At 40.3% G+C, this 27,761-nt stretch overlaps 1 protein-coding gene and 1 long non-coding RNA gene across 2 annotated transcripts in view; both read right to left on the bottom strand.

Annotated features, from left to right (window-relative positions):
* The window catches only part of LOC140224119 (uncharacterized), a 643,754-nt gene that overhangs the window by 413,491 nt on the left and 202,502 nt on the right, over positions 1 to 27,761 (bottom strand). The gene's annotated exons all lie outside the window — the stretch shown is intronic.
* Positions 14,324 to 27,761, bottom strand: part of LOC109039508 (ankyrin repeat domain-containing protein 61) — a 41,013-nt gene continuing 27,575 nt past the window's right edge. The window contains exons 3-6 of the mRNA XM_019055007.2: positions 26,965 to 27,286; positions 23,651 to 23,894; positions 18,302 to 18,540; positions 14,324 to 15,755 (exon numbers count right to left, since the gene is read on the bottom strand). Coding sequence (XP_018910552.1) covers positions 15,441 to 15,755; positions 18,302 to 18,540; positions 23,651 to 23,894; positions 26,965 to 27,286 — 1,120 coding nt within the window. The 3' untranslated portion in view covers positions 14,324 to 15,440. The remainder of the gene's footprint in view (positions 15,756 to 18,301; positions 18,541 to 23,650; positions 23,895 to 26,964; positions 27,287 to 27,761) is intronic.

The following is a 27,761-nucleotide window of genomic DNA, read 5'->3' as shown; positions in this document are numbered from 1 at the left end:
AACTTACACCGTCGATATTCTTATTTCTAACATTTATTTACTCACCTACTCACTAAATTTAAGAAAATAAAATGAATTTACAAATGCTGAACATTTTGGAAAAACCACTCATAACCTACCGGGCCTTTTTAGCTTAATAACAAAATGTGATGAGGACCAAAGTCACTCTTTATTGGACACTCACATGATTGCAATAAGCTTTAGCTCAAAACTATATCGCCATCAATTACTTAAAAGTATCAATCTTACGGCGTAAAAATAAGTAACTCAAGAGGGAGAGAAAATAAACCTCCCTGCAGGACCTCCTAACCTTTTTGCAGGCTGAAGCCGATTTAAAACCTTAAATTTTGAATTCAAAGTTTTTAATTTCTAGGCGTTTTCGGTTACAACAAAAAGTCGCAAGGGCATCTCTTCTACACAGTAAGAGAAAAAATATAACCGACGTTTTGTCACTTCCTCACGAGAGAATGTAACCACATTTAAATGTTGCCAAATTTCTCCTAGCAAATATTTTTACCCAGAGAATCTTGGACATTTCTGACAGAAAATTTCCCGGATTTTTCATCTGATCTCTCAGAAAAAATTGTATAAACACTTTTACACGCACATTCTCTTAAAAAACCGAATCGTATGAGTCACTTTTGCAATCTTAGCATGGAGTTACGTTCTTTCGTCCCGGAAATGAGAAGCTTTCATTTATATGGGAGGTTGACTACGAAATATTCTGAACGTGTGGTTAATGTTCTTTGGTTAGTTTCTTTTTTTTTTGGTAACATTAACCAAACCTGTAGGTTGGAAAATGAAGTCTCGTTAGGAATCATATAGGAGCATTCCACCAGGACTGAACATGGATTGCGATGTTGGTGATGTACAATGTGCCAATCACTCGCAAGTAGCAACCTCTGTGAGGCATTATGAGAAACAAGAGCAAAAGTAGACATTAGTTCAGCAAGACACTTCATTCCCAGATTTTTTACAGTGACTTGGGGTTTTGGTTGATGCCCCCAAACATTTTTTTGAGCAATCAAATCTGTTCGGCTGACCCAACAAAAAGAAAACTAATACAAAGTAACCATTAACACGAACATTTCTAACTGTGGAATTTGTCTGGTTGTAGAAGGAATGACTCAAAATTCTCAGTTAGTTGACGATAGTAGCTCATCTATAAAGCGTGTCAGATACCTAAAATCCGCAACTCCTCAATTTTTCGGGGTTGTAACACACGGTATTGTAAAATAGCGAGGTGCATGTGTTGTAGTAGGTCATGATTGAAAGCCTGCGAACAAAACATCAGTCAGGTGATGCGGAAACACGGAGAGTAAACTAATTATAAACGTTGGGAGTGCTTTTTATTAACTTCCTTGCATTTAACATCAAAGGAAGGTACTTGTTCAGGCACTTTAATGGAGCCAAAATTGCTCAGCATCATAGGCTTTCAGTATTAAACAATGCGAAAGGATTTCGTAATTTAATTCCTAAGGTTTCTCTAATCGGAAAACTTCGGCCTATTTGTAGAATAAGAAATGTATAAAAATAATGCAATTTTTTAGGTTTAATTGATATTTTGAAGGGGAAGGCGCGGGTTTTGTATTGGCAATGGTTCGAGGATCCATCTACAGTAATTCATCATCTTGAAATTCCCAAGTAGCACAGTGCAATGAAAATATTGAAATTAAATTTTAATTTGATTTCAATAAAATTATAATTTTTTCACGATTAAATTGCAATACTTTTACATCATTAAGTCAATTTACGCCGATTTTAAACAATCAGAAGAATGAGCTGTATGTGTCAGAAAGATAGGCAATATGCAATGCAATGAAAAATTGCAACGTATTTCAATTTTATTGCAGTAGGTTTCAATAAACGGGGTCCCTTCAAATAGGAGCTAGGCAACATATACAACACTCAGTGGAATTAATTGCTACTTTTTGCAATCTGTGCTGCTTGGATTATTTCAAACTTTAGACTCTTGAAATCGGGATAACGAAGTTTCATTAACATGTAATTAATAGCAGCATACATTCTTACTAAATTTTCTACATCTCTTAATATTACTACATTTAGAGTTTTCATATTGCGGTTGTAGAGTATCATAGGGATTGTGGCAACGATAATTATACTTGTACCTACCCATCTATCAAACTTATGACGAGGGCGAGACGCTACAAAATCTTGAAAGGCCGACCAAATACAAACGAACACCGATTTTGGCGGACTTTTTTAGAACCACTTCGACTACAAGAATGAGAGTATTACACAGGGTGTTTCAAAAGAAAGTATCCATACCTTGAATATATTTTAAACGAATTCGAATTTCAAAGAACGCCAGAACATCTTTTGGGGGGCTCAAAAGTGCAAATGTGCGAAAAAATGTCTCCCATCAACAATTTAGAACCTTTGTAATGTGCATTGGCGCAGGGCCGGATTAAGGGGTTGGCCACATGGGCCGCGGCCCATGGCGACAAATTTAGGGGGCAGCAAATTTTGCAATTTTTTTAAATGTAGGTATAAAAGTATCGAATTCAGAAAAAAAAATTATCAATAAGAAAAGGAAACAAAATATATTTTTCCTGAGAGTATAGTAATATCTAATTTTGTCGTTTTTCGGTGATACAAGAGACAGTATCTTTAATTAGTCGAGTTAAGAGAGGAAATAAACATGCAATTTGGCCTGGAGCTCAGCGCAGAGAGGAATGATGACGAGGACTTGAGATGAAAAGGACAAGCCCTTGGCGCGGCGGTCGGCATGTAACACATATTAGCGCCTACAAGACTGCATGAATACTTCACGCATCGCGTCAAACACAGTGCGATCAGCGCGGCGCAGCGGCGGCGGAAGTTAAAATTATTAAATCCCATTTATGTTTGTTCTTTCATAATTTTTCGGTTCATTTCTTATAAATGGAGTACCTTGTCCACACAGAGATAGGTGAACGACGATAGGTTAGGACGGAACTTAACTTTCGCGTCAAGTTCCGTGAAATTTTGCGACTTTTGAAATGTATCCAACACGAGCAGGTAAATGCGTCTTATGCACCCCTCCCCCTCCGGCACGTTCGTTTGATGGTTTTTATTGATTTTTCAAAACGAATGAGAAGGGGGCGGCAAAATACAGGCGGCCCATGGGCGGCAAGTAGGTAAATCCGGCCCTGCATTGGCGTTTTTCAATTGTCTTCACTGCATTATATCTAAATTTGTGTGTTCGCGATTTAATTTAGGACAAATAAGCGTATCTATACAGGGTGTGCTTCACTTCGTTATTTTCGAAAATTGTTACTCATCAACCAAAGTCTGTGTGTGAGTTCTGATCTCTACGACAAGAATTTTGTGGTTCGGCCAATAAAATCATATCTAATTTCTCAAGCCAAATTTGTTGGCACCAGGAATTAAGGTATAGGGTCATTGTCATCATTTTTCAATTAATGCAAACAAAATTATCATGTAAGAAATCGGATATGGTTTCACTTGGACAAAAGTAAAAAGTGGACGATACAGAACTTAAATAAATAATCAGTTTTTCTCACACTGGCCATTCTCCATCTCGTTTCCTAACTTTCGACTTCTTTTGTGTCTTTCCATGCTTTAATATAGTGGTCCAGTTACACGATCAAATTGAGCCATCAAATTGAAGCTCTGATTGGTGGAAAAAGACCTGAGGTGAGGATGCGACCAATGAGAGGCCCAATTCGATGACTCAATTTGATCGTGACCTTATCAACGGTAAAACTGCACAAATGCGCATCTCAATTGCGGTGTCTCAAAATATCCGCTCCTACTTGATTTCTTAATCGAATACCGAACCAACACCATAGTTTATTCACAGAAAATTTTTCACGCAGAAAAAAAAAATAATCAAATTGTTCAAAAACGGACGTTCGGTAGTTTCCCACGTGGAAAATAAATTATCGCGATTTTATTACATTAAATCGCAATTTTATTTCAATATTTTCATTTTGTCGTGCTATTCTGGAACAGGTCACCGGGAGGCTGTGAACGGCCGTTCCAGAACGCTCCACAATGTTTAGCTTTTTCCTCCAAATTTTCCCTCTGTCCTAACCTCAAGCGTCCTGAGATTTGACCCAATTTAAGTAATTTAAAGTTTCCATGCTTCGCGAGGATTTTCCTCGTTTGTAATACTAGGGCACAGAGTAAAACAGGAAGACCTCCTTGGTAAACATTCTCTCGTCGCTGTGGACTTCCTTACCGGGAACTCGACGGATTTTAAATGGAAACGATCGCTTTCCAAAATATTGGAAGTTGCAGTGTGTGGCACATGTGACTCATAAATGACGGCTCGAGACTCTCAAAGTAGGCGAATCCTGAGGAGAATGCACACCGTTTTCCTTGTTCCCGAGCGGGCGGAGGAGCAGAGGCTCATTCGAGTCTTGCCCATTCAAAACGTTCAGTGGGTCAATCTCAGTCCCTCGTCACCAAGCCGTATTATATTTTTGACTTTTTGGGACCAAGCGGAAAAAGACATCGCTCCGACTTTTAAACTCGTCGCGTGTAAAGTAAACAGCGTTAACCTTTCAAGAGCTCGAATCGACTCAGCATGATTTCGTCATCTACCGGCCGAAGTATCACAAGCGCCACGCGACGTTTAAAAATTTTCGCCGCCATTTTATTTTCTTACAGAGAAACTGTCGGTTGAATCTGCTTGAAAATTTTACTAAATTTTATCGACAGCACAAAGAAAATTCAGTGAACTTTTCGGACAGTTTCGTTGAACAATGGAGAATTTGCAAGGGTCTGAAATTTGATGAATTTCCTGTTTAAGTGGAATCCTCTGAGTGAACTGAACACGAAGATACCCTTGATTCATAAATTGAGCAATTATTAGAGGAGATATGACAAAATAACCGATTCTGCTAAAATACATGTGTTTAAATGGGAAATGCCGCCAGATGACGTCACAAGGCGGCACATTTTCTCACTTTTAAATCAATTTTTCTCCAATTTCCCATGTCAGAAAAAAATTATGAAAAATATTGCGAACTCAGCTCATTAGGCACTTTCAGATGAAGCAATAAAAAAATTGCGTGCAAATTCTCCATTTCTCAGTTAAAAAAAAAATGGCGGCAGAAATTTTCAAATGTCGCGCATCCTGTCGGACCCTTCTCATAACAAATGATACCAATTTATCGCGATTCATATACTTATTCATAATAAATTTTCTCAATTCATCCCTATTTGCCATAAATCACCTTTAAACATTCCGATTAAATTAATCGAAGACCAAATCGACGCATAGATGGATCCAGACACTTGGAACGGCGGAACGGGAGGGGGGGCGGTGGTGGAAGAGAGTTCTGAGGGGCTTTACCTAAAAAAATTTCAAAATTTCAAAGCATCATATTTGCCGTTTGACTTTTTTGTCATGAATAATTCCCAAACATAAGCATCCTTTTCTCTTATTTCCTCCGTTCCTCCCCCTTCCCTTCCTACCATTTTTCCCTTCCTTTTTTTTGGGCGAATGGAAGGGAAGGGTGTACGTGTGAGGGGAGGTACGAAACGGGGTACGGAGGGGGCACGTCCTCTACACTCTTTCCTTGGATCTGTTTATGGATTAGATTAAATTTTGCAATAAGGAACCACTATCTTTGATTCTTCCATAAAGCACCCTCTTGCACAGGGGAACCAATGAAATACATGTTGTTTCTAAAATGAGCCAGAAATATTGGTTCCTTATTGCAAAATGTAGTCCAATTGTCAGTGAAACTGCAAAAATGCGCTTCCCGGTTGCGGTGTTTCAAAATCTCCGCTCCTGTTTTATTTTTTAAAAGAAGATCGAACCAACATCATGACTTGAAATTTTCACAGAATATTCTTTACATAGAGAAGAAAAATCACGGAAATTTAAAAGAAAATGGAGTTAATAAGTTTTCCAAGTAGAAAATAAAAGTATGACATGACGTCTGCATTGTCGAAAACCAAGTTTCTCCAGTTTTGCTGTCAAAGTGAGCTCAATCCAACCGGAAGGCACCCAATCACATTTTGGGGAAGAAAATTAGTTGAGAGTAGTTTTGAATCAACTAGTTGTAAATTCTTTCCTGTCAAAAATTCAAAGCCCGGAAAACATATGTCAAGCTTGTACAGTGGCGTGGCGATGTGTCGATTGATTTGCCATTCAAACCTATGAAAAAAGATCGATTATTAATGCGTTCGCAACGAACGCCATAATTATCGACTCTTCACCATAGCTTCAAATGGGAAAATATTGATAATAGATTATCATGCCTCGCCACTAAGCTTGAAAATAGTCGTAAAATTTTGTCTTTAACATGAAGTTTCACCCAAGTATAAAACTTCAAACCTCTTCTTTTAGCTTCAAACTGGGTGCGATTCGGTGCGTCCCTGTTGAACTGGGTCTAGATAGTCGTTCCTCTGACGTGAGGGCATATCTCTAATTCCACTTGAGCCCTGGAAAGCATATGGTTTTATAGAAAACAGGGCTCACGTGAAAATTGAGATACGCCCTTACGTCAGAGAATGAACGAAATGTGAATTTCGTTGCCAGTTGATCAATATTTTCCCGAACTTTGGTCAGTTGTTGAAGGGACTTTTCGACGGAGTAAAAGTGAAAAGCTTCCAAGGTACGTGCTCCTACTTTTATTAAAGTTAACCTGCGTTCTAGCGTGATTAAAAACTCTAATCGGAAAAATGTCACATGTTCCCTCTTTCTGTAGGGCCTTGTCTCCACGGGCCGTTTCACGGGATTTGTCCCTGGAAAAAATCCCACCTACAAAGTCGGGAAAAATATTTATTTAATCAATATTTTCCCCCAGTAATGAGTGAAGCGAATTTTCGCGGCGGATCGGGTAGAGCGCGTGAATCCGATCCGGTGAATTCGTATTTTCTCGTGAATCCGATCCGCGTTTTCGGGGCTCACCAAACAGATGGTTGGTGCTCACCGGGGTCATCGTTGGGATCCAAACTGAACTATACGATATTTTGTTAATTACTCCACTGTTCGTGTTTGTTTAGTTAAAATAATGTGTCTTATTTTCAATCGTGTTCAATTATTATTTTAATCGCGGTTAAACACTCGATTTTTACTGACTCATCTTCTCGCGCAAACTTGTCGCAGGACCGTATGAGCCCCGTCCCGTGCAGATGGTAACCGGGAAAAATCCTAAAAGTTTCATTCCTGAGATTCGAACGTGGGACAAATCCCATGAAAACGTTCCGTGGAGACAAGGCCTATGTACATCCTCATTTCAAATAGGGAATAAGATACTGACCCGAGGGGTTGAGACCCGCATAGGGTAGATTTTGCCCCTCCTTTTTAAAATTTGAGAGAGAACCTTCCCTTAGCTCAAAATGCAAGATAAAGTGTGAAAAAAAGGATATTTTTGTTTAAAAAAAGAAACATTTTGCAGTACAAAACAGCGGAATACACTGTAAGAGAGCGCGCTAGATTATCTTTTTGTAAAACTCTCCTCTAAACAGTGGAGCCTCAACCCCAAGTTTACCCTTGTTGCTGGTGAGATCTCTAATTCTACAAGTTGTCACTTATTAATAGAAATGACATCATCCGTTTGATGTTCAGATCCTTGTTTGATGAGTCCGAAAAAATTACGTCTTTTGATCCGCGTAAACTTTTTAGGGGAACGAATGTAAGTGAATATGGTCCAAATCATCATATACCTCGACGCCTTTTTTGAGGTCGACCGGTCTCCGAGGAATTATAAGGTCAACCTTTTAAGTTTACCCGCAGGCTTTAATAATTAAGTACCTTACGCCGACAGCTTAACAGAACTAAAAATAGGCTTTGAAAATAATTGAGCCTTTTTTTCACAAGGAAACAAATTCCTGACCTTTAAAAGTCTCATATTTTAACCATTGTCGATTTACCGAATGTCTTGATATTTTGGGCGGCAATAGGTCCTAAATTTAATTACTCAACGCAATACACAAGCGTGCCTACTGGCTATTCAAATCACACACCGTAAAGATAGTTTTCCGTAAATCGATAACTATTCTCTTTACAAAAATTTTATCATATCACGCATTTGTAAATTCATCGCGTTATCTTAGCCGCTGGCGATCAAGTTTGTCCAGAGATATATTCACAAGAAAAATTAAATATATCGACAGTGTAAGTCGGCAATCACATAACTCTTTTGCGGTGTTTGAAAATCTCCGCCTCCATGTTAATTTTTTAAAGGAGAACAAATTGACATCATTCCTTCAAGTTAATGCAGAATTTTTTTCGCACAGAGAAGAAAAATCAAGGCGGTTTTAAAGAATTGCCGTTGAGTAATTTTCCGTTTAAAAAACAAAGTGTGATAGGAAGTCTGCGACGTCGCAAACCGAGTTATGTAATTGCCGACTTACACAGTCGGTATGTATTTGCAACATTGTAAAAAGCAGTCTGCAGTCAGTCATCGGCAATTTGCGAGTCAACTTGTCAGATGCGAAAAATTCATTGTAACGTATAAGAAGTTTCAGTTATAAAAAACTTCCTTTCGCACTCAGCCTAGAGCGGAGCGCCTTCAAATCTCGGTCATACTTTCCGCCTTACCAGGAAGTTAGTTTAGTTGCCTATGTGAACCAAAGCTAACTAAAGTAATGATTTCACTACACGCACTCATCAGTGAGCTAGCTGCATTCAAGATGAAACGAACGTCTTTTTTAAGTAGTCAGTACTAAAGACAGGGAGGGCAGGAGACATGTCAAAGATGATTAATCGGTAAATGGTACTATTAATCAGACACAAATTTGGACTTGACACACGTAAGACCACAAAGACCACTGAACAACCTCTAAGATTTTGAATTATTCACCGCATTTCTGACAGGAGTAAGCATTACTAGAAAAAATCCGTCGCAAAAAGCATCATCGTCGAAAAAGATTCCAAGTTAAGCCCCCCCCCCCCCCCTCCCCGAATGTATGGAAAAACGCAGTTATGCCTCAAGTAAATGAAAAAAAAAAGAACCATATTAAAACAACGCTTATTTTGCACAGCGAAAAAGTGCTGAAGTGCAAATTAGGAACAAAAAAAAAAAACGAGAAAAACTGTGGTTCACTCTACTTACTTCGAATTTTACGCTTTGTGTATAAAACGAAGACTTTTCCATGCTGCTGTGCCAGGGAAAAATGCCGTATAAATATTCGGATGTTGTCAAAATTTTCTCTATAAAACATTCATTTTTAGGGAAAGTTTGAATCTTTTTCTGAATTTTTCAGATCTTGCAGGTTAAATTATGACTGAAATTCTCTGAGAAATCGGGGGGGGGGGATATCCATAAGTTTTCCTTAACATTCTTGTTTTATGGAAGGAAATTTGGCAATGTTTGAAGGCTCTTACGGCGATTTTTCAGGAGTGCAGTATCGCTGATGGACAACACCACGTGGAACACCTTCGAAAATTGGCAGTCCTATTACGATTTCTGATACGAGTAAGAACAGCAAACAATACATCGCGAAACCGTGTGCCAAAAAAGATTCCACGCAGACCTCCCCAACATAAGGATTGGCTTAAGGCTACGCTCATATAATGAAAATAAATTTTAAAAAAATCATTTTTGCAAACCAACAATTGCGCTGAAATACAATGCGGAACATTGATTATTATCAATCCATGCGTGCAAATGAGAGATCTATGATCACTCCCCCCTACCTCTCACAGTTGAGAAGTTAAATACAACTTTCGAAATGGGGGAAATTTTACGAAAAAAAAAAACATCAAAATATCGAATGGAATTAATAAATGAAAAAAAGTTATGAAGCACGGTTAATTTTGTAGACCGAAAAATGTGAGAAATGCAAACTTGAAACATTGATTTTCAAGCCATGCATACAAAATTAAGAGATTTTGGGTAGATCCTATCCCTAACCTAGACGTAAAGTTAGACAAGCTTCGTAAGAAAAAATAAAATAAAATAATAGAAAAATAATTAAATAAATACAATTTTGAAAACCGGTCAATCTTTTTAGACCGAATAAAGTTGGAAAATCTAAACTCGGGACACTTATTTTCAACCACGCATTAAAGTGATAGCTTCTACGTAGATCCACCCCCTGTCTCAGACGTAAAGTAAGACATGGCGTTCGCAAGGGAAGAAACTAATTTGAAAGAAGCGTCGATTTTGTAGATAAAGAAAGTTGGAAAATCAAAATTTGTGACATTGAATTTCAACCTTGCTCAAAAATAACAACTCCTAGGCAGACCCACCCCTGTCCCAGATGAAACGTAAGACATGTTTTCGTAAAAAAATAAAACAAAAATACTTAATTGAAAGAACTGTCAATTTTTTAGACTGGAAAGTTGGAAGATTCAAATTTGTGACATTGATTTTCAACCGCGCACAAAAATAACAACTCCTAGGCGGACCCACCCCTGTCCCAGATGAAACGTAAGACATGAGTTTCGTAAAAAGTAAGAAAAATAAATAATTGAAAGAACCGTCGATTTCTTAGACTGGAAAGTTGGAAAATCCAAATTTGTGACATTGATTTTCAACCATGCATAAATAACAACTCCTAGGCAGATCCACCCCTGTCCCGATGTACCGTAAGTCATGACTTTCGTAAAAAAAAAAAAAATAAAAAAAAAAATAAAAAAAAAAAATAGATAAATAATTGAAAGAACAGTCAATTTTTTAGAGTGGAAAGTTGGAAAATCCAAATTTGTGACATTGAGATTCAACCATGCACAAAATAACAACTCCTAGGCAGACCCACACCGGTCCCGATGTGCCGTAAGTCATGACTTTCGTATTAAAAAAAAAATAATAATAAATAAATAAATAATTGAAAGAACTGTCGGTTTTATAGACTGGAAAGTTGGAAAATCCAAATTTGTGACATTGATTTTCAACCATGCACAAAATAACAACTCCTAGGCAGACTCACACCGGTCCCGACGTACCGTAAGTCATGACTTTCGTATTAAAAAAAAAAAAAAAAAAAAAAAAAAAAAAAAAAAAAAAAAAAAAAAAAAAATCTAAAAATCGTTTGTGAATTTTGCAGACGTAAAAGTGCATAGGATTGAACTCGTGACGAACGGAAACGAGAGTTTGACTCCACTCGGGCGGCGACGGCGACTCCATGCGTAAAAAATGAGGGCTTTACCTGTGGTCATCAGCGGACGGAAGGAACCGTGCCGGGGCGAGGCGCGAACCAGAATGAGCTTGCGGTATGCCGGGTCCGCGGGCGGCACTCGGCAGGTTGTGCTTCCTCTGTCCCCGTCCTGTGTCCCGATGTCCCCGCGGCCGCGCTTCATGTGTTTTGATCCCCTTTCTCGCCCCCACCCCCGCACAGCCACCGAGCCCCTCACCTGTAAGTTACTGTCGTCGACGCATAGCGATGCGATCGCATCCTTTGAGCCCGCTCCAGCCCTCCCCCCTCCCCCCGGGCCCTGCCACGCCGGACTGTCCGGCAGACTGTTCGATCATCCCTTCCATGCTGAGGTTATCCGAGAGGGAAGTAAAGCCCGAATTTTCGAAATCCTGTTTCCTTCGAACTTCGATGGATCTGAGGGTCGTGTTCATTAGCTAGTGTCGCACGATCAAGTGGTGCCATCAAATCTTCACGATCAGACACTTTTCATCGAATATCAGCGGCCCGCAGGTATTTGATGGAATGATGTTTAGCTAAGTTGCACACAGAGCTCACTTATCCCATCGAATACCCACGGGACGCTGGTATTCGAAAAAAAAAGTAGACCTGACCTTGAAAATTCGATGGCTGCAATTGATCATTTAACACTAACATATAGTCGGCTCCTATAATCGGAATAGTCGGCCTTCAATAGTTCCTTTTTTTAGGAGGCCTTTATCGTTCGAAAGAATAAAAAGGGTATTTTTCAAAAAAAATTCCAGGGAGGACCTCCGGAACCCCATGTTTTGAGAAGCGCAGACCCTCCCCTCCTCTTCACCCGGCAAATCTCCGTCGAAAAATCTTGGCAAAATCTTGGCTACGGCCCTTGGGAGGGGGGGGGGGGCAAGGGGTCCTGCTCCCGTAAATCACTGAGAGCCGTATTCATAATCGTTTTTAGGCAGCTCCTGTCATTGCATAGGAGACCCATGTGGTTGACACTGTGATTTAAAGAGAGTTTCAAGTTGTCTTCTACAAAGCATTATTATAAAATGGAAATTTATTTCGAACCTCGAGTAAAACGCAGTATTGTAACTCTTAAACAAGGGATTCGTATGATTTGCTATTTTAAAAAGTACAAAATACAAAAGAAAAGCTTCTATGATTTTGAAAAACTTTCGGGAAGGTGCAAACCTACCTCTTAAATTTGGACGGTAACGTTGTCATATATTTAATCAATCAAACAATTATTCGGATAATTCACTGACAATGTCGCGATAATAATCAGTAATATTTTACTTCATCGGCACCATAGGCGACGCTGGAATTAAATTACGGTGCATGAAAAGCGAGTGAAGCGCTCTCAGTTAGTGTCGAATACGACGAACACACGTTTTATTTCCTGAATGCAACTATTCGAGCTCCATGGATGTCCGGGTTGCATACGCACGGGATTGAAGGAGTTTTGACTGTCCAGGCACTTGCCGCTTCACCCGCGGCCCGCGGCGCGGCGCGGCGTCTACGGTGGGCTTTCCTGCGAGAGTCCAAAATAAAGGAGCGCTTTACACTCTTCCTTAATACCTCTCCTTAATTCCTACCTTAATTCCTCGAGGTCGACTTAAATTGTTGCTTTTGCAGGAGAAACCGTGTTCCATTTCAGATCGGATGTATCTCACATAATTCGATTAATGTCCGATGAATCTCCGAGTGACGATTCGATAAATAGTAACTACACGGAAAAAATGGATTGCTAATTTAACAAATAAACTGTTGAAAAATATATCCGACATGTTTAAAGTATAACATTTTACAATAAAAGAAAGCTAATCAACCACAGGGATAGTTAAATTAGCATGTTTTATCGTAAAATCTACATTGAAACATGTCGGACACTTGTCCCAACGAAAACATTGTTAAATCAGCAATTTCATTTTTTCTGTGTATCAATATCAAATAATTAGAGTTCTTTAACTCAAGTATTGTGGAAGGATGGATCGCCACCTTCCTTATGTCGTAAGATTCGAGCAGCTCCGGATATCACTGTCAACCTTAAAGTTCACTTTCAATGGAAATGTTGCGTGTGTGAGGAATTTGCGATTTGACTGTTGATTCCTCTGAAAAAGTTCGCGAGAAACACGATGGTGCTACTGGTTTTCTCTGAAATCATCTTCCAATCTCAAAAACAGCTCTCAAGTTGAGGCCAAAATGGAGGGGATATCCCACGCTATCCTGAGAGTCCACCTCTACATCAAAACAAACTCTCCATGCAAAGATAAGGAGCAAATACATTAGCAGTGATGCTGTGTTTTCAGTTTTAGAGTCCCCAAATAAAAGGGCAGTCCTGTCAATGTATTTGCTCGATCCCTATCTTTGCATGGAGAGTTTGTTTTGATGGACTCTTAGAGTAGCGTGGGATATCCCCTCCATTTTGGCCTCAACTTGAGAGCTTTTTTTGAGCTTGGCAGTTAATTTCAGAGAAAACCAATGGCCACATCGTGTTTCTCGCGAACTTTTACATAAGAATCAACAGTCAAATCGCAAATTCCTCACATATGCAACATCTCCATTATGCCGTATAGGCAAACACAAGACTAGGAGCACACATATTTATCTATTTAAAAATTACTTATTCATCTCGCTACATAATATTTGAGCATTTGATTGAATAGCGCTGTAAAATGATTTCCATTTCCCTGGCAACTCCTTCGGGAATTAGCTCAATGATTTTTTGTCGAAAAGAAGGGTATAGATATGGACCGTTATGAGCTCATTCTCAATTTCCTCAACTCTACGATTTTTTGCTCAATGAAGATCTTTATTTTACGGAATGCGTCCTGACTCGGTCATTTTCGGTCTCCTTGCGGCTTTAACAGTTCTAATACTGGCCTGAACATACTTCTAAAAGCTGATTTTGGCAGAGAAATTGGATTTTGCAGGTTTGCTATTGAATGCTTGAAACCCCGCATTTTTCGCCATAATCGGCCTTGGACCCATACTTAGGCCAGCATTTGATCCGAAAAGACGCCGAAAATAACCAAATCATGATATATTCCGCCGCAAAATGTAGAAAATCAATAAGCAAAAAACCGTTGAGTCGAGAAAATTCAGCTAAAGGGTGGCCCCAAACATGGCCCTTGTCGATATTCTTCCTTTAGGAGTAATATCTCCAACTATTAAACATTACTAAATCACTAGAATTCCTCAATATTACCTTCAATACTGATTACTGAGGTCCCAGGGCATTAAAATACATAGATGAAATGAAGAAAATATTCGGCAATAGATTTCAAGTTTTATTGAGTCTTCATTCTTTGTTGAGGTGCTTTTTCGAGAAGTTACGAAACATTATAAAAAATAATAATCATGAAAAAAATAATAACGGAGTACTAAAATAAAAATATATAAAAATATTCTAAAAATACTGTCACATCGTCGTGTCCTTAACATAAGATGAGAACATGTCTATAAACGTAAATTTTATCACAAAAGGTTACAAGCTTTAATTTAAAACAGTCATATAAATCACCTTTTTCATCGCGTGGAAAGCCCGTTTCAGCTTTCGCGCGGCACCTGCTTTTTTCAGAGATGTAGTTCGCCACGACAAGTCGAAAGTTCAATCAGGTTTTACTCAGCAAAGTAACGCAACTGCTCTTATCTTTGATTAGATGTTTCACTCCTTTGCGAACGCATAACGCAAAGAAGCTCAAATCTTGAGAAGCTAAATCGAAACTTAGTAGGCGACTTTAGTTCACTAAAATCTGAAAAGTTTCTGATAGTCTGTTCGATTTGAAATCAATATGAACATTTTCAATTTTCTAATCTCTTTGAAACCAGCTAGAAGAGATTTCTAATCCACGATGCCCTCAGAGGTCTCGACAGCGAAAATATATCATCAGGACCTTTTTTGACCCCGAGCTATCACCTTCTATTTACTGAAGCGGATGGTTACAATAGGTATAGGAGACAAGTAGTGGACTGACCAGGGGCAACCTACGAGGGACCCTATCGTTAGTCCTTCATTTTCTCCTTTTTAGTCTATTACAACCAACCGTTTCAATCAATAGGATCGCTTCATTTTCCCGTTGTCTTCCTAGTCGAACGCTTTGTTTGTAGCTTTGCCTATTGCCTTCTCTACAGCTTTGTCTATAGTTTTGTCCATAGCTTTGCCTATCGTGTTGTCTATCAATTTCAATAATCCTGTATGGACTGACCCCATTGAGAAGGATAAAAGTAATGACCGAAACAGGGATGAAAATCCTCAATTTCTTATTTCCAACGACTTGTCTATGGCGAGTACAGACTCTTTCTTTGACGCCTCGGAGGGAGGAGCAGGCATGAATGGAAACTTGGAAGCAGGTAACGAGAAGATGAGGTATCCCCCAGACGGGAGCCGGGGATCAGTAGAAGTCGTAGATCAGGTACCGGTGGAGGACCGTAGGGATGGGCAGGGCTTCGACTCGGGTGATGAGTTTGTTGCCCATGTGTTTCCTGATGCTGAGTCTGGCCTGGTGCCTAAGGCTCAGAGGGGCCGTGGCCACTTTGAGGAGCCTCTCCTTCTGTTCCGGCGACAGGTGGGCCGAACGCCGGATCATGCACACGTCGAAGCTCTCGGCGGCGTCCAGGAGGAGTTCGAATATCACCGGGGTGTTCGAGATGTTCTGGAGGGAGTTGAGTATCCCGTGCGGGTCTCGGAACTGCGTTTTCATCACGACCTGTTACAAAATCGAGGACAGTTATATTAGACCAAGTTGACACCATCTACATACATACACTGAAAAAAAAATGTATGCTGTTTTAGCACCTAGGATGTCAAAAATGTGTCTAGTGATCCTAACATGCTACCTTGATTGCACACGCAGTTAAATTTGCATTCATAGGATGTAAAGTTAACTGCAAGGGCAGTAAAGGCAGCATCTTGGGATCACCAGACACATTTTTGACATCCCAGGTGCTAAAATAGCATATTATTTTTTTTCAGTGCACGAGTCGCCTTTACAGCGCGCCCGGGGGCTTTGCGATACCTAATCGTCATTCGGTTTCAGGACATTTTGTCAACGATTTTTTGTCCGCGTACCTTTTTTGTACAGTGGTTTACGCCCACATGTAATCTAAGCAACAGTGACTTGGTCCAAGCGTTATACTTTAATCGGTATGTAAAATTTTATTGACAATATGAAATTGAGAGAGAAGGAGGTGTTGTTATGGTTGCTCATTTTCTAAATGAAATGTTACTTTCTCCTTTTGATTCATCTTTTTAAATTGTCATTCGTGAATATATGGTGTTATTTCTATCCTAAAAATATTCGATGTACAATATAATACCTTACATATGTATAGGTACTTTTTTTATTTGTTTACATTTTTTTTTTTTTTTTTACGAAATTATTACTTCATTTTGTAAACATTTATATTTTTAAAACATGACAAATATTTGTAAAACCTTTTCCAAGCGATGGCATCGATATTAATCTCAATGAGCCGCAGTTGTGCCGAAAGAAACTGCAAAAATGAACAAAAGAGGAAAAAAAACCAAGAAGAACGCAATCTTTACTTTTAACCCATTTGTACATCGATCTTTTAGAGTTAAATACGTCAAATTCTGAGCGTTTGGTTGCGCGTGCACCTCGCTGCAGCACAGTAAAAGCACAAAATGTTAAATAAAAAATTAAAGTGCCTTGAAAATCATTAAATTTGACACGAAACCATCAATATTTAAAAAACACATTATATTATTGCTCTCCTTTGATAAATTGATACAATTTTTTTCCCCATCAATTTAAATGAGAATAATCAATGCAGAGTGTGCAAACATTTCAAAAGCATCAGTTAAAAAACGCTGACTATGCGAGTATAAATATTAGAGCCTTCCAGAGCGGAGCGGCGTGCTGCCAGCGTGAGAGGCTCACTGGCGCCTACAAACCTAAGTGGATACTTCACGCATTGCACAATGCTTGAAGTATCCACTTAGGTTTGTAGGCGCCAATGCGCGTCCCACGCTGACCGCCCGCCCGCCGTGCGGCGGCGCCTGAAGCAACTATTTCACAACAGAGTCGTTGCACAGTATTATACGAAATTGAACGTATTAAGAATGACAGGCATCCTTTAAAAGTACAGATCTTTCCTCGCATGTCGAAAAAACGCGTGGACGTAAATTACTGGAAAAAACAGGTGCGTGGACAAAAAATCGTTGACGAAATGTCCTATAACCCGTCATTATTGTCTCATCTGGTAAAGTTGACACTCTCCGCTATCAGACAAATGCAAGAACTGCATTTTTCTGTCATTGCCGAGTGCAGAGTTGACACTCTCTGCTGTGTATATTTGTCCCAGGCAATCTACAGTGGTCGAAAAATGCAGTTGTTGCATTCGTCTGACAGCGAAGCTTGTATAGCGCCCAAAAACCCCGAGAGATACGAATGCGAAGTGAAATTAGCACCATAAAAGCGTATTTCACTCCAGAAAGAGTGGATTCCGCTCCGTAATAGTGTAGGTCATTCCGTGAGTAGAATAGATTCCCCTTATTCGCATTCACATCACTCCGGGTTTTTGGGCGCGTTGTAAACGCCAGCACAGAAATTCACTCCAAAAATTTTAACATCGTAGTGCGTGCTCCGATGACGTCATCCACCGATAAATTCTATCTTTAGACTAACTTTTTAACATTGTAGAAGGTGCTCCGATGACGTCATCGATTGATAAATTCTATCTATTCATTTATACATTTCTATCGATTACTTAAGGTGATTCGTCAAGCTCAAGTGACGTGCTCGAACTGGCGTGCGTTATATCGCAATGATTAGGTAAAAAATCTCGGCAGATTTTGAATTTTTAGCCAAACAAAGGACGATAGCTCCTGCGCAAAAGCCTATAGAATCATTCAAAGGCCAAAAATTGGCAAAATTCAGAGAAATTAAAGCAGAATAGTGTTTGGAAAAAAACCTCGCATTCGATACAGAAATCGATAGCTGAATCGAATGCGAGGTTTTATCCCAAACACTATTCTGCTTTAATTTCTCTGAATTTTGCCGATTTTTGGGCTTCGAATGATTCTTTAGGCTCTTGCGCAGGGGTTATCGTCCTTTGTTTGGTTAAAAATTCAAAATCTGCCGAGATTTTTTACCTAATCGATGCTATAATTATATCGCATGCCAGTGCGACCACGTCAATGGAGCTTGACGAATCACCGTAATTATTTCTAATCGAAAAACTATATTTCGTGGGATGAGAGTTGATGAGGAGAGGGTACAAGTTGACTTACTTTGGCACCATATCGGAGGAGGAGGCTGACGACATGCGGACAGGGTTTCTCGTTGGAGGCCATGTATTCGGAGAGAACGGGTCGGAGCGGGGGTCCTTCATCGCTGTCGATAACCAAATTAGGGTCCGCCCCTGCCACCAGCAGCATATGCAAAATCTCCAGTCGGTTCTCGATGCTATCCGCGCACACTACGTGCAAAGGGGATCCGATGATGGGTGAGTTAGAGTTCACGTTTGCTCCTGCAAACACACGGCCGCAGGTGGATTAGAGCACTTATAGGAAGAGAATGGCCACTGCGGGCTGATTATTGAAGTTAATAGACACAGTGATAGACAAGGATATACCCTATCGGTTGAAACGGGTGGTTGTCAGTGTTCGAAACTCACAGACGCCAACGCGCCTAAAAAATCGGCCATGGCGCCTAAAATATGAAGGCTCTGCGCCAACGTGGACTCTAAAAATTGCCCCCTAGAAATCTGAATTTTCATATTAGGTGATAGTTCGAAATTTTCAGCACCACAAGTGAAAGCTTTTTCTATTCTTCACGATTTCATAATTTGTGCTTTTGTCTTCCCCAAGTTACAGCTACTTACTAGTTCTGTTACGAAAACATCTTGCGTCCAACTTTCCACTAACTGCGCCGTAATGTATAGGCAAAAAGTCAATTAGGCCCCTAAAAAATCTTCAATGGCGCCTAAAAATCGGGCTTGATGCGCCACTCGGCTTCTAAAACTCAATGGTGAGTTTCGAACACTGGTGGTTGTTGTAGGCTGAGGGAGAAATGATGGAATGACTAAAGGATCTCTCGTGCGCCGCTGTTAGATAGCCTATTACTGACATTTATTGTCCGTTGATACCACTCGCTTTTAACATTAGGAACCCTTTTCTCAGGGTATGACACCATCTTCGATCCTGGCGCCATAATTGTATACCCTGAGAAAAATATTCAAGTTAAGTATGCCGCGACAGGAATTCTCGTTAAGTCTACCGGAAACAGCTTTCAATCGACCGGAAATCTCTCAAAAATGGTAGGGATACTGTTTAAAACAAGGAGATCCCCTGTAGTTTCAAATGAGAAATTCGTGTCGCTGCATATTCAACAGGAACTAGCTGTTGATCCACCAGGAAATTTAACCAGTATGGATGGCCCTTTCTGCGGGCTAGTTATTAAAATTGATAGACTTAGGAGACAAAGAGAAAATGGATTCGTTGAAATGGGTTCTTACTAAGTATGGTAAAGTTGAACCGCAATTATCGTGGGTTGCTACGAGTTAGTTCATTAAATACTTACTTTGTCCATTGCAACCGCACCATTTCCTCTTTGTCTTTTGCCTATCACCTTATCTATTAATGTCAGTAATTAGCCCGCGGATCCTTTTGCCCAAAATTACTGAAGTCTCGACGAGTTTCCCTTGACCTTTAGTACCCCACTAAAAATAATGACATCTCGCGATGCCCTTGAAATTTAAATGCTATTGCGTAAGACTGATCGGTACTTTTTGGCGGCGAGGATCGGAAAGGATCAATTGAGCGTAATAAAGATTGGATTGATCTGTGCGGGGCTTGCCAATCAAAAATTAAAGTAAACAAAGAGTTTTACGTTCCAAGTAGCTGAGCTGTCACGTACGGCTGACCCTTGCCAACATTTGAGAACCACTCTATGTACATATTCTGCTGTGCTAAAGGAGAACGTCATATGAGCCCTCAGACGTTGCCAAATTTTCTTAAATTAAATACGTGACGCTACAAGAAGGAGAAGGTCTGAACCCGTGTTGAGGGGAGAGGAGGGGGCCTCAGGGACGCATTGCGTAACGCTTTACAGTTGTACCAATTTTTCAAAGAAATTGTTCTTTCAATTTTTGTGTTCCCGTTTAATCTTATTTTAATGATTTTTTTAAAATTTTCCCTCTCGCTTCATCATCTGAACGTTTTTTCGGGTGTTGATGTTTTTTTTACTTAAATCGCAAGTCTATGCAGCACGAAAGAGCTCCATTCGGATCTTACTCTGCAATTTGGAACCACAATTCATGGCTCAGTTTGGAAACAACGTATGTGCCATTAGTTTCTCCGTACACTTTAGTGTTTTTACGGACGAGCCAGAAATTGTAGTTCCTAATTGTAAAATGTTAAGTCATATGGAAATTTTAAATAAAACTGCACTTGTCACTGTCTCACCGTCGCACAGTGGATCGAGTCAATTAGAGAGGTCGGACATAAAATTTCAGACGAAAATTGGGAATTTTGTCGTTTATTTCGTCACATTTTAAAGTTCTAGGGGCGCTACTAGAAGAAAATTTCACTAGGAAACCAATGGGACCACTTTTAGAACATCAAAGTTTTGTATAAGTGGAGTCACAAGCGTTTAAAGTTTTCAAATTTTGTCCGACCTCTCCTATTGATTCGATCCACCGTGCGTCGGGTGATTTGGTAACCGTGCGAAAACGACTCACAACGACGGGCACATACGAGGTTTCTCCTCGGAGCGGGAGTACTTGCGTTTTCTCACGCAAGAGGCAAGACCCGCGCGGCTATTTACACCGCGGGATTCGCGGAGACAGACGGGCGCTCTCAGTTTCGGCATCGGAACATGGCCCGCGATCAAAACCGTGTTGCCATTTTGACACAGAAACATCCGAATTTCCCGTAAAAAGCGGAGGAAATCATAAGAATTTAACGAGAGAAGTGGCAAGGGTGTGTGAAACAATTACGCTCGCAAATCCGCGCGTTTGCGACGCAATAAGAGTGATTTGCCCGAAACTGAGTCAGATCTTGGCGCACATCTCGTGACCTGGGCTTTGGCTCATCGTTCGAAACGATTCCGGCCCAACGTGAGGATAGCCGAGAGCAGCTGTTGCACTTGAGTTTAAGATATTCTCTCAGCTGTGGCTCAAGCAGGGTGTCTACACTGAAAAAAAAGTTCGGTAAATCCGAACTAGTTAGGATCATATGGAACCACGATTTTGTTCGGTACACACGACCGAATTATTCGGTCTTCTCAGCCGAACTGTTCGGTCCACTGAACCGAACTGTAAGAATTTATTATGGTTCGGTCGCATAGACCAAACAATTCGGTTGAACAGACCGAATAATTCGGTTGTGTGTACCGAACAAAACCTGGCTCCACATGATCCTAATTAGTTCGGATTTACCGAACTTTTTTTTTTCAGTGTACAAGTCCGGAATTATTATTAATTTTTTAAGGGCGGTCCGGAAGTATTGAAAAAGTGCGGAAATTCCGCAAAAAGGTCCGGAATTTTTTTTAAATTTTTTGTCGTTTTAGTCGCAATTTCAAATTTTGGAAATTTTTCTAATTTCGTCAAATTGGGGTACTGGAAAAGTACGGAAATTTTCTGTTGAAGAAGGTACTGAATTTCTCGAGGAAGTATATACTGCAAAAGTATACTTATTTTTGACCTGCCTGTTTTAGTAGACACCCTGCTCAAGGCATTTTAAAGAAGGGGTATCGATAAGGGCCAAAAATCCACCCTCCCTCGGAACCCCCAGATTTTTCAATGTTTTGCAGTTATTGATGTATATTTTACAGCTGATGACTTATGTTTTACGTAAAAATTTGTGCATCGGCGATATTTAATGTACATTTTCTAACTTGAAACGGAGATCCAATTTTGGTTCGAAGGCCAAAATCTACGAAAATTCACGGTTTTCAGTGTCCCACATTCGACTTTATGCTGGGCCCTCAAGTGACAGTCAATGATCTATTGATGTGTTGTTTTAGGCCAATTGAGACGTAAAATATGTGACGATTGTTGACCGGCACCTTTGGGCCCAAGGTTAACAACAACTCTCTTGCTACACCAATGCTATTGCGTTTTTAGTGTTTTTTGCGTTGAACCGGTGTACAGGTGCGCGAGCAACACGAGTTTTCTGATGATTTCTCAACAATTTCGTCGACGACGTAGGCAGGTATATTACACAAGAATTTGGGCCCCGAAGAGGCTCACATTTTCTTGATTCAAAACGGAGACTTAAATTTGGGTTCGAAGCCCAAAATTCGCGTTTCTTCAGTGTTCCACATCAGAATCTATGATGGGCCCAAAGATTTCGGTTGACCATCTTCACATATTTTACCAGATACTTGAGTGGTCCCGATGCTTACCAATCGTCACTTCAGGGCCCAACATAAAATCTGATGTGGAACATTGAAAAAACGCGAATTTTCAAAGTGTTCCGACGATCCCCTCATTAGAAATAGACGGAAAACTCACGAAACTTCGTAAACCATCAAAATTTGACTATATCTGCCGACAGTTGATATAATGCCATTAAATTCTGTGAGCTCAGTCACGGGTTTTTCGCTAGTAATCAGCCCACAGGCATGGCAGTATTCTAACTGAGGAAAAAGGCCGTATGAACATTCAAATGTCACCAAATTTCCCTCGAAAAATAATCAATTTTTGAAGAAATATGTGAATATTCTTCCCTCAAATTTTCAGATATTTTAGATTGAATTGCGAACGAACTCCTCTGAAAAAATTGAAGGAAAACATTCGTAATTCTCCCTGGAAACTCTTTTATTGGATGAAATATGGCAACGTCCGAACGCTTATACAGCATTTTCATTTTTTGGCATGAAGGAAAAACGCCTTATAAACATTCAAATGTCACCAAATTTCCCTCGAAAAATAATCAATTTTTGAAGAAATATGTGAATATTCTTCCCTCAAATTTTCAGATATTTTAGATTGAATTGCGAACGAACTCCTCTGAAAAAATTGAAGGAAAACATTCGTAATTCTCCCTGGAAACTCTTTTATTGGATGAAATATGGCAACGTCCGAACGCTTATACAGCATTTTCATTTTTTGGCATGAAGGAAAAACGCCTTATAAACATTCAAATGTTGCCAAATTTCCCTCTAAAGTAATCAATTTTTCAGGAAAGTTATGAATATTTTTCCCTCGAATTTTCGGATATTTCATATTGCATTACGAACAAACCTCCTTGAAAAATTGAAGAAAAATATTCGTAATTCTCCCTGGAAACCCTCTTTTTATCGGATGAAAAATGGCAACGTCCAAAGGCTTCACTGGAAAAAAAACACATTGTATCTAGAGTCCTGCAGACTCTCAAAAACATCGACAAGAAAAAGTACTCTTGATTCAATCAGAATCTAGCTTAAATCTAGAACCAAGCCTCTTAATCTAAGCGGATTTCGTTTTGATTCAAGCAATAATCCGATTGAATCGAGAGTACTTTTTCTTGTCAAAGTTTTCAAGAGTCTGGACTCTAGATCCAATGTGTTTTTTTTTCCAGTGTTATACGGCATTTTCCCTCAGCAATGCAACTGCAGCACTGTACCTCGTAGAAGAAAAAGTGGCGTGAAATTACCGGAGACGAGGAGCATTTTGACGAGGCTGATATCACCCTTGAGGATAGCGAGGTCGAGGGGGGTGGGTTTTGCGTAGTCCGTGGTGAAGTTGAGCTTGGCGCCCTGCTTGAGGAGGAGGTTCACGATGGCGTTGTTTCCGGAGAGGACGGCGTAGTGGAGCACCGTCCGGTAGTCGTGCCGCGCGTCCGTCATTGCGTTCACGTCGGCCCCGTACGAGATGAGCAGCAGAACCGAGTCCATCCCCTCAAAAACAAACACATCAACACCATTAATATCCACAGTCTATCCCCCAAACACCAAGCTAATCGCACATAGCACACTGAAATACAAAATTAAGGGCTATATCGACGGTGTAAGTCGGTAATCACATAACTCGCTTTGCGACGTCGCAGACTTCCTGTCTTACTTACTTTTTTAAACGGAAAACTACTCAACGGCAATTTTTTAAAACTGCCGTGAATTTTCTTCTCTGTGCGAAGAAAATTCTGTAAAAACTTCAAGGATAGATGTCAGTTTGTTCTCCTTTAAAAAAAATACCATAGAGGCAGAGATTTTCAGACATCACAAACGAGTTATGTGATTGCCGAAATACACCGTCGATGTAGACATACCCGGGCTTAGATGCCGAAAGCTCCGGGTGCTTGAGCCGCACACTCGAAAAAAAACCACATTTGATCTAGAGTCAAGACTTGTAAAAACATCGACAAGAAAAAGTACTCTTGATTCAATCAAAATCTGGCTTAAGTCAAGAACCAAGCCTCTTAATTTAAGCGGATTTCTTCTTGATTTAAGCTTAAATCTGATTGAATCAAGAGTCCTTTTTCTTGTCAATGTTTCCAAGAGTCTGGACTCTAGATCCATTGTGTTTTTGTTTCGAGTGTAGCTTCGATTGCTCCGGGTGCTACGCCCGGAACTTTCGACTTCAGAGCTCAGGACGCGGACGATATGTCCATGTAGCTCGTAAGTACGGCTTCCACGACCGGAGTTTTTTTTCAGTGCATTAAAAAACTAGTCCCATGAAAAAAGATCATAGAATGCATGGAGCCGTATTCTGCGGGGCTAAGGAAGAACGCCGTATGAACATACGAGAGTTGCCAAATTTCCTCCGATAAAATGTTTATTTTTGAATAAAGATATGTATATTTGCCCCTGAAAGTTTCAGGAACTGTAGGCGAAATTGCGGACAAAATTATCTAAAAAATTGAGGGGAAAATATTCATAAATTTACCAGGAAATTCGCGTTTTATCAAAGGAAATTTGGCAACGCCTGAAGGTTCATACGGCGTTCTTCCTTAGCACGGCAGTATATTCCTGTGTCACGCCGGGTCACATTTTCGACACACAATCGATTGTATTCGATACACGAGGACCCGGCCATCCGATGTAACAATAAGAAGATACTAGGTATTTCTAGGTATACTAGGTATACTCTTAGGTATACTAGGTATACTCTTAGGTATACTAGGTATATAAGCGCCATTTTTGATCGAAAATGTATCGAAAAAGTGGCGGAAGCTCAGCGCACACCGGGCTTAGCAGTCGTCGACCAGAAAATGGCGCGAGCTCTCCCATTCACATTACGACTCCATGTACTCTATGAAAAACATACTTGCGCAATCATAAGGCGAATTTTCGCGAATGGATCAGATTGAGGTTTTTAACTGACTGCCATCCTCCATTACAACATAACGGAATTCCCTTCGGACGACGGAGTGCCTACATACAAAAAATGATAAACTCTATTTAAACGCAATTGATTCTATTAGCGGCAATTCACAGGAGTGAAGGCCACTGTGCCGTATACGATTAGATTATTTTGATAACTGATGCGAGGTCCGTAAAATATTGAAATGATTAAAAAGTGTATGGGGCAGGAAAAAAGGTGAATTTTGATAATGTTTTCCTCGTTCCAGAAAAAGTCAAGAGGAAGTAGGAAGTAACAATGAACGAAAGTAGGATGCTCCTCTCATATTCGGAACGAAGATGTTGACATCATGCCGCAGCCATCGTTCCTATTTTCTGTAACACTGGAATTCCCATTGCGGAAGGGAAAACAGGATAAAATCCTTTTTTCCGAATTCCTTTTTTTTTACGTCCATGACTAACCCAATAGCATTTGTTGTGGGGCGTGTAGAGTTTTCAGTTCTCGAAGGTCCATAATAAGGACTACCCTAATATATAGCTACATGCTACACTATAGCCAGGAACAACAGACCCTCCACTGGTCTCTTGACGACAGATGAAAGCTTTTAATTGCGGGGATTCAACACTTCAGCTTATGGAAAATTATTTTAAAGGAGTAGGTACTAGTCATCACCCTTTTTCTTGGCTTTTGATATACCTACTAGGCGAATGACGAGCTTTGGGTGAAGTCCCAAGTAGCATTTTTCAACAGGAAAATCGCAATATTTTTAAATTAGGTAAGTTGCCACTTTTTAAAAAGATTTTTCGGGAATAAAATTGATAGGATCATCAACATCTGAGCGATTATTCTCAATCATGTCACGACTATATCTCCATAAAATTGCATTCGATAGAGTCAGAATTTTATATAAATTTATCACGCGTTTTTTGTTTGATATAGTATCGCAATAAAGCACTGTCGATAAAATCACGATTTTATTGCGAATCTATGTGATAAAATCGCAATTCTTTATCCAATCATACTGCAATAAATCGACTTGGGCAAAATCGCGATACATTCTCCGATCAAATCGCAACTTACCGCGATCATTACTGTTACCAAGATACCAGTGGAGGGTATATCTTTGTCTCCGACAATGGAGATGTTGCATGTGTGAGGAATTTGCGATTTGACAATTGATTCTTACGTAAAAGTTCGCGAGAAACACGATGGTGCCACTGATTTTCTCTGAAATCAACTCCCAAGCTCAAAAAAAGTTCTCAAAGTGAGGCTAAAATGGAGGGGATATCCCACCCTACCCTGAGAGTCCACCTCTACATCAAAACAAACTCTCCATGCAAAGATCGGGAGCAAATACATTAGCAGTGATGCCGTGTTTTCAGTTTTGGAGTCCCCAAATAAAGTGTCAACCCTGCTACTGTATTTGCTCCCTATTTTTGCATGGAGAGTTTGTTTTGATTTAGAGGTGGACTTTCAGGGTAGGGTGGCATATCCCTTCCATTTTAGCCTCACTTAGAGAGCTTCTTTGAGCTTGGGAGATGATTTCAGAGAAAACCAGTGGCACCATCGTGTTTCTCGCAAACTTTTACATAAGAAACAATGGTCAAATCGCAAATCCCTCGCACATGCAACATCTCCATAAGTCCATAGCTGAGAGTTGTTACTCACTTGAGGTAGACGGGCAGCTTTCATGAGGGGTGTGAGCCCGGCCCTATCGCGGGTGTTGGGGTCAGCGCCGTAGGTGAGGAGGAGGTTCATGAACTCGAGGTCCAGCGGGGAGACGAGGTTGATCTCGGAGCCGGAGAAGTATCGTTTGTTGGGGTCGGCGCCGTGCTCCAGGAGGAGTCGCGCCACATCGGCATGCCGGTTCCGGATGGCCAATCGGAGGGGCTCGTCGCAGACCGTCGTCCGCGGGAACGGGTCGTCCGTGTCCTCCCGGTAGTCTACCTGCGCCCCTTGTGCCAGCAACAGGGCCACCAGTTCCGTGTACCTGCCAACATAAAACGAAACACACTCATTCAGTGGCTATGTCGCAAGCATTGAACTACTAGACAAGGTACCACACGGAGAAAAAAACCTCGTGCGTGGTAGAGTCCCTTTCTACTGAGAGTCAAGACAATGCGAATCCATTTCTGATTGGTTAACCGGATTTTAGGCCTTCACAGTGTCACAAACGGGAATAAAGATTACATTTTCACCAATTGCAAAGATTATAATCTGGAATGGACCGAGGAATTTCGGGTTCGACAAGGAACAAACGGAATGAGAGAAGGAACGGAGAAAGGAATTTAAGAATGAGCCGATCAAAGATTACGAAAAACGTTCAATTTGTGTAATCTTTATTCCCGTTTGTGACTCCATGAGGGGTGTTGTCTTGACTCTCAGTATAAAGGGACTCTAGTGCGTGGGACCCGAAGTTTAGGTCATATGGATCTCTGAAGTTTCCGGATTGAGCATCTGAACAC

The sequence above is a fragment of the Bemisia tabaci genome, chromosome 2 (assembly GCF_918797505.1).
Source record: "Bemisia tabaci chromosome 2, PGI_BMITA_v3".
In the NCBI taxonomy this organism is placed as follows: Eukaryota; Metazoa; Arthropoda; class Insecta; order Hemiptera; family Aleyrodidae; genus Bemisia; species Bemisia tabaci.
Note: the sequence above shows the minus strand (reverse complement) of the source record. Positions and strands in the feature narration are given on the sequence as shown.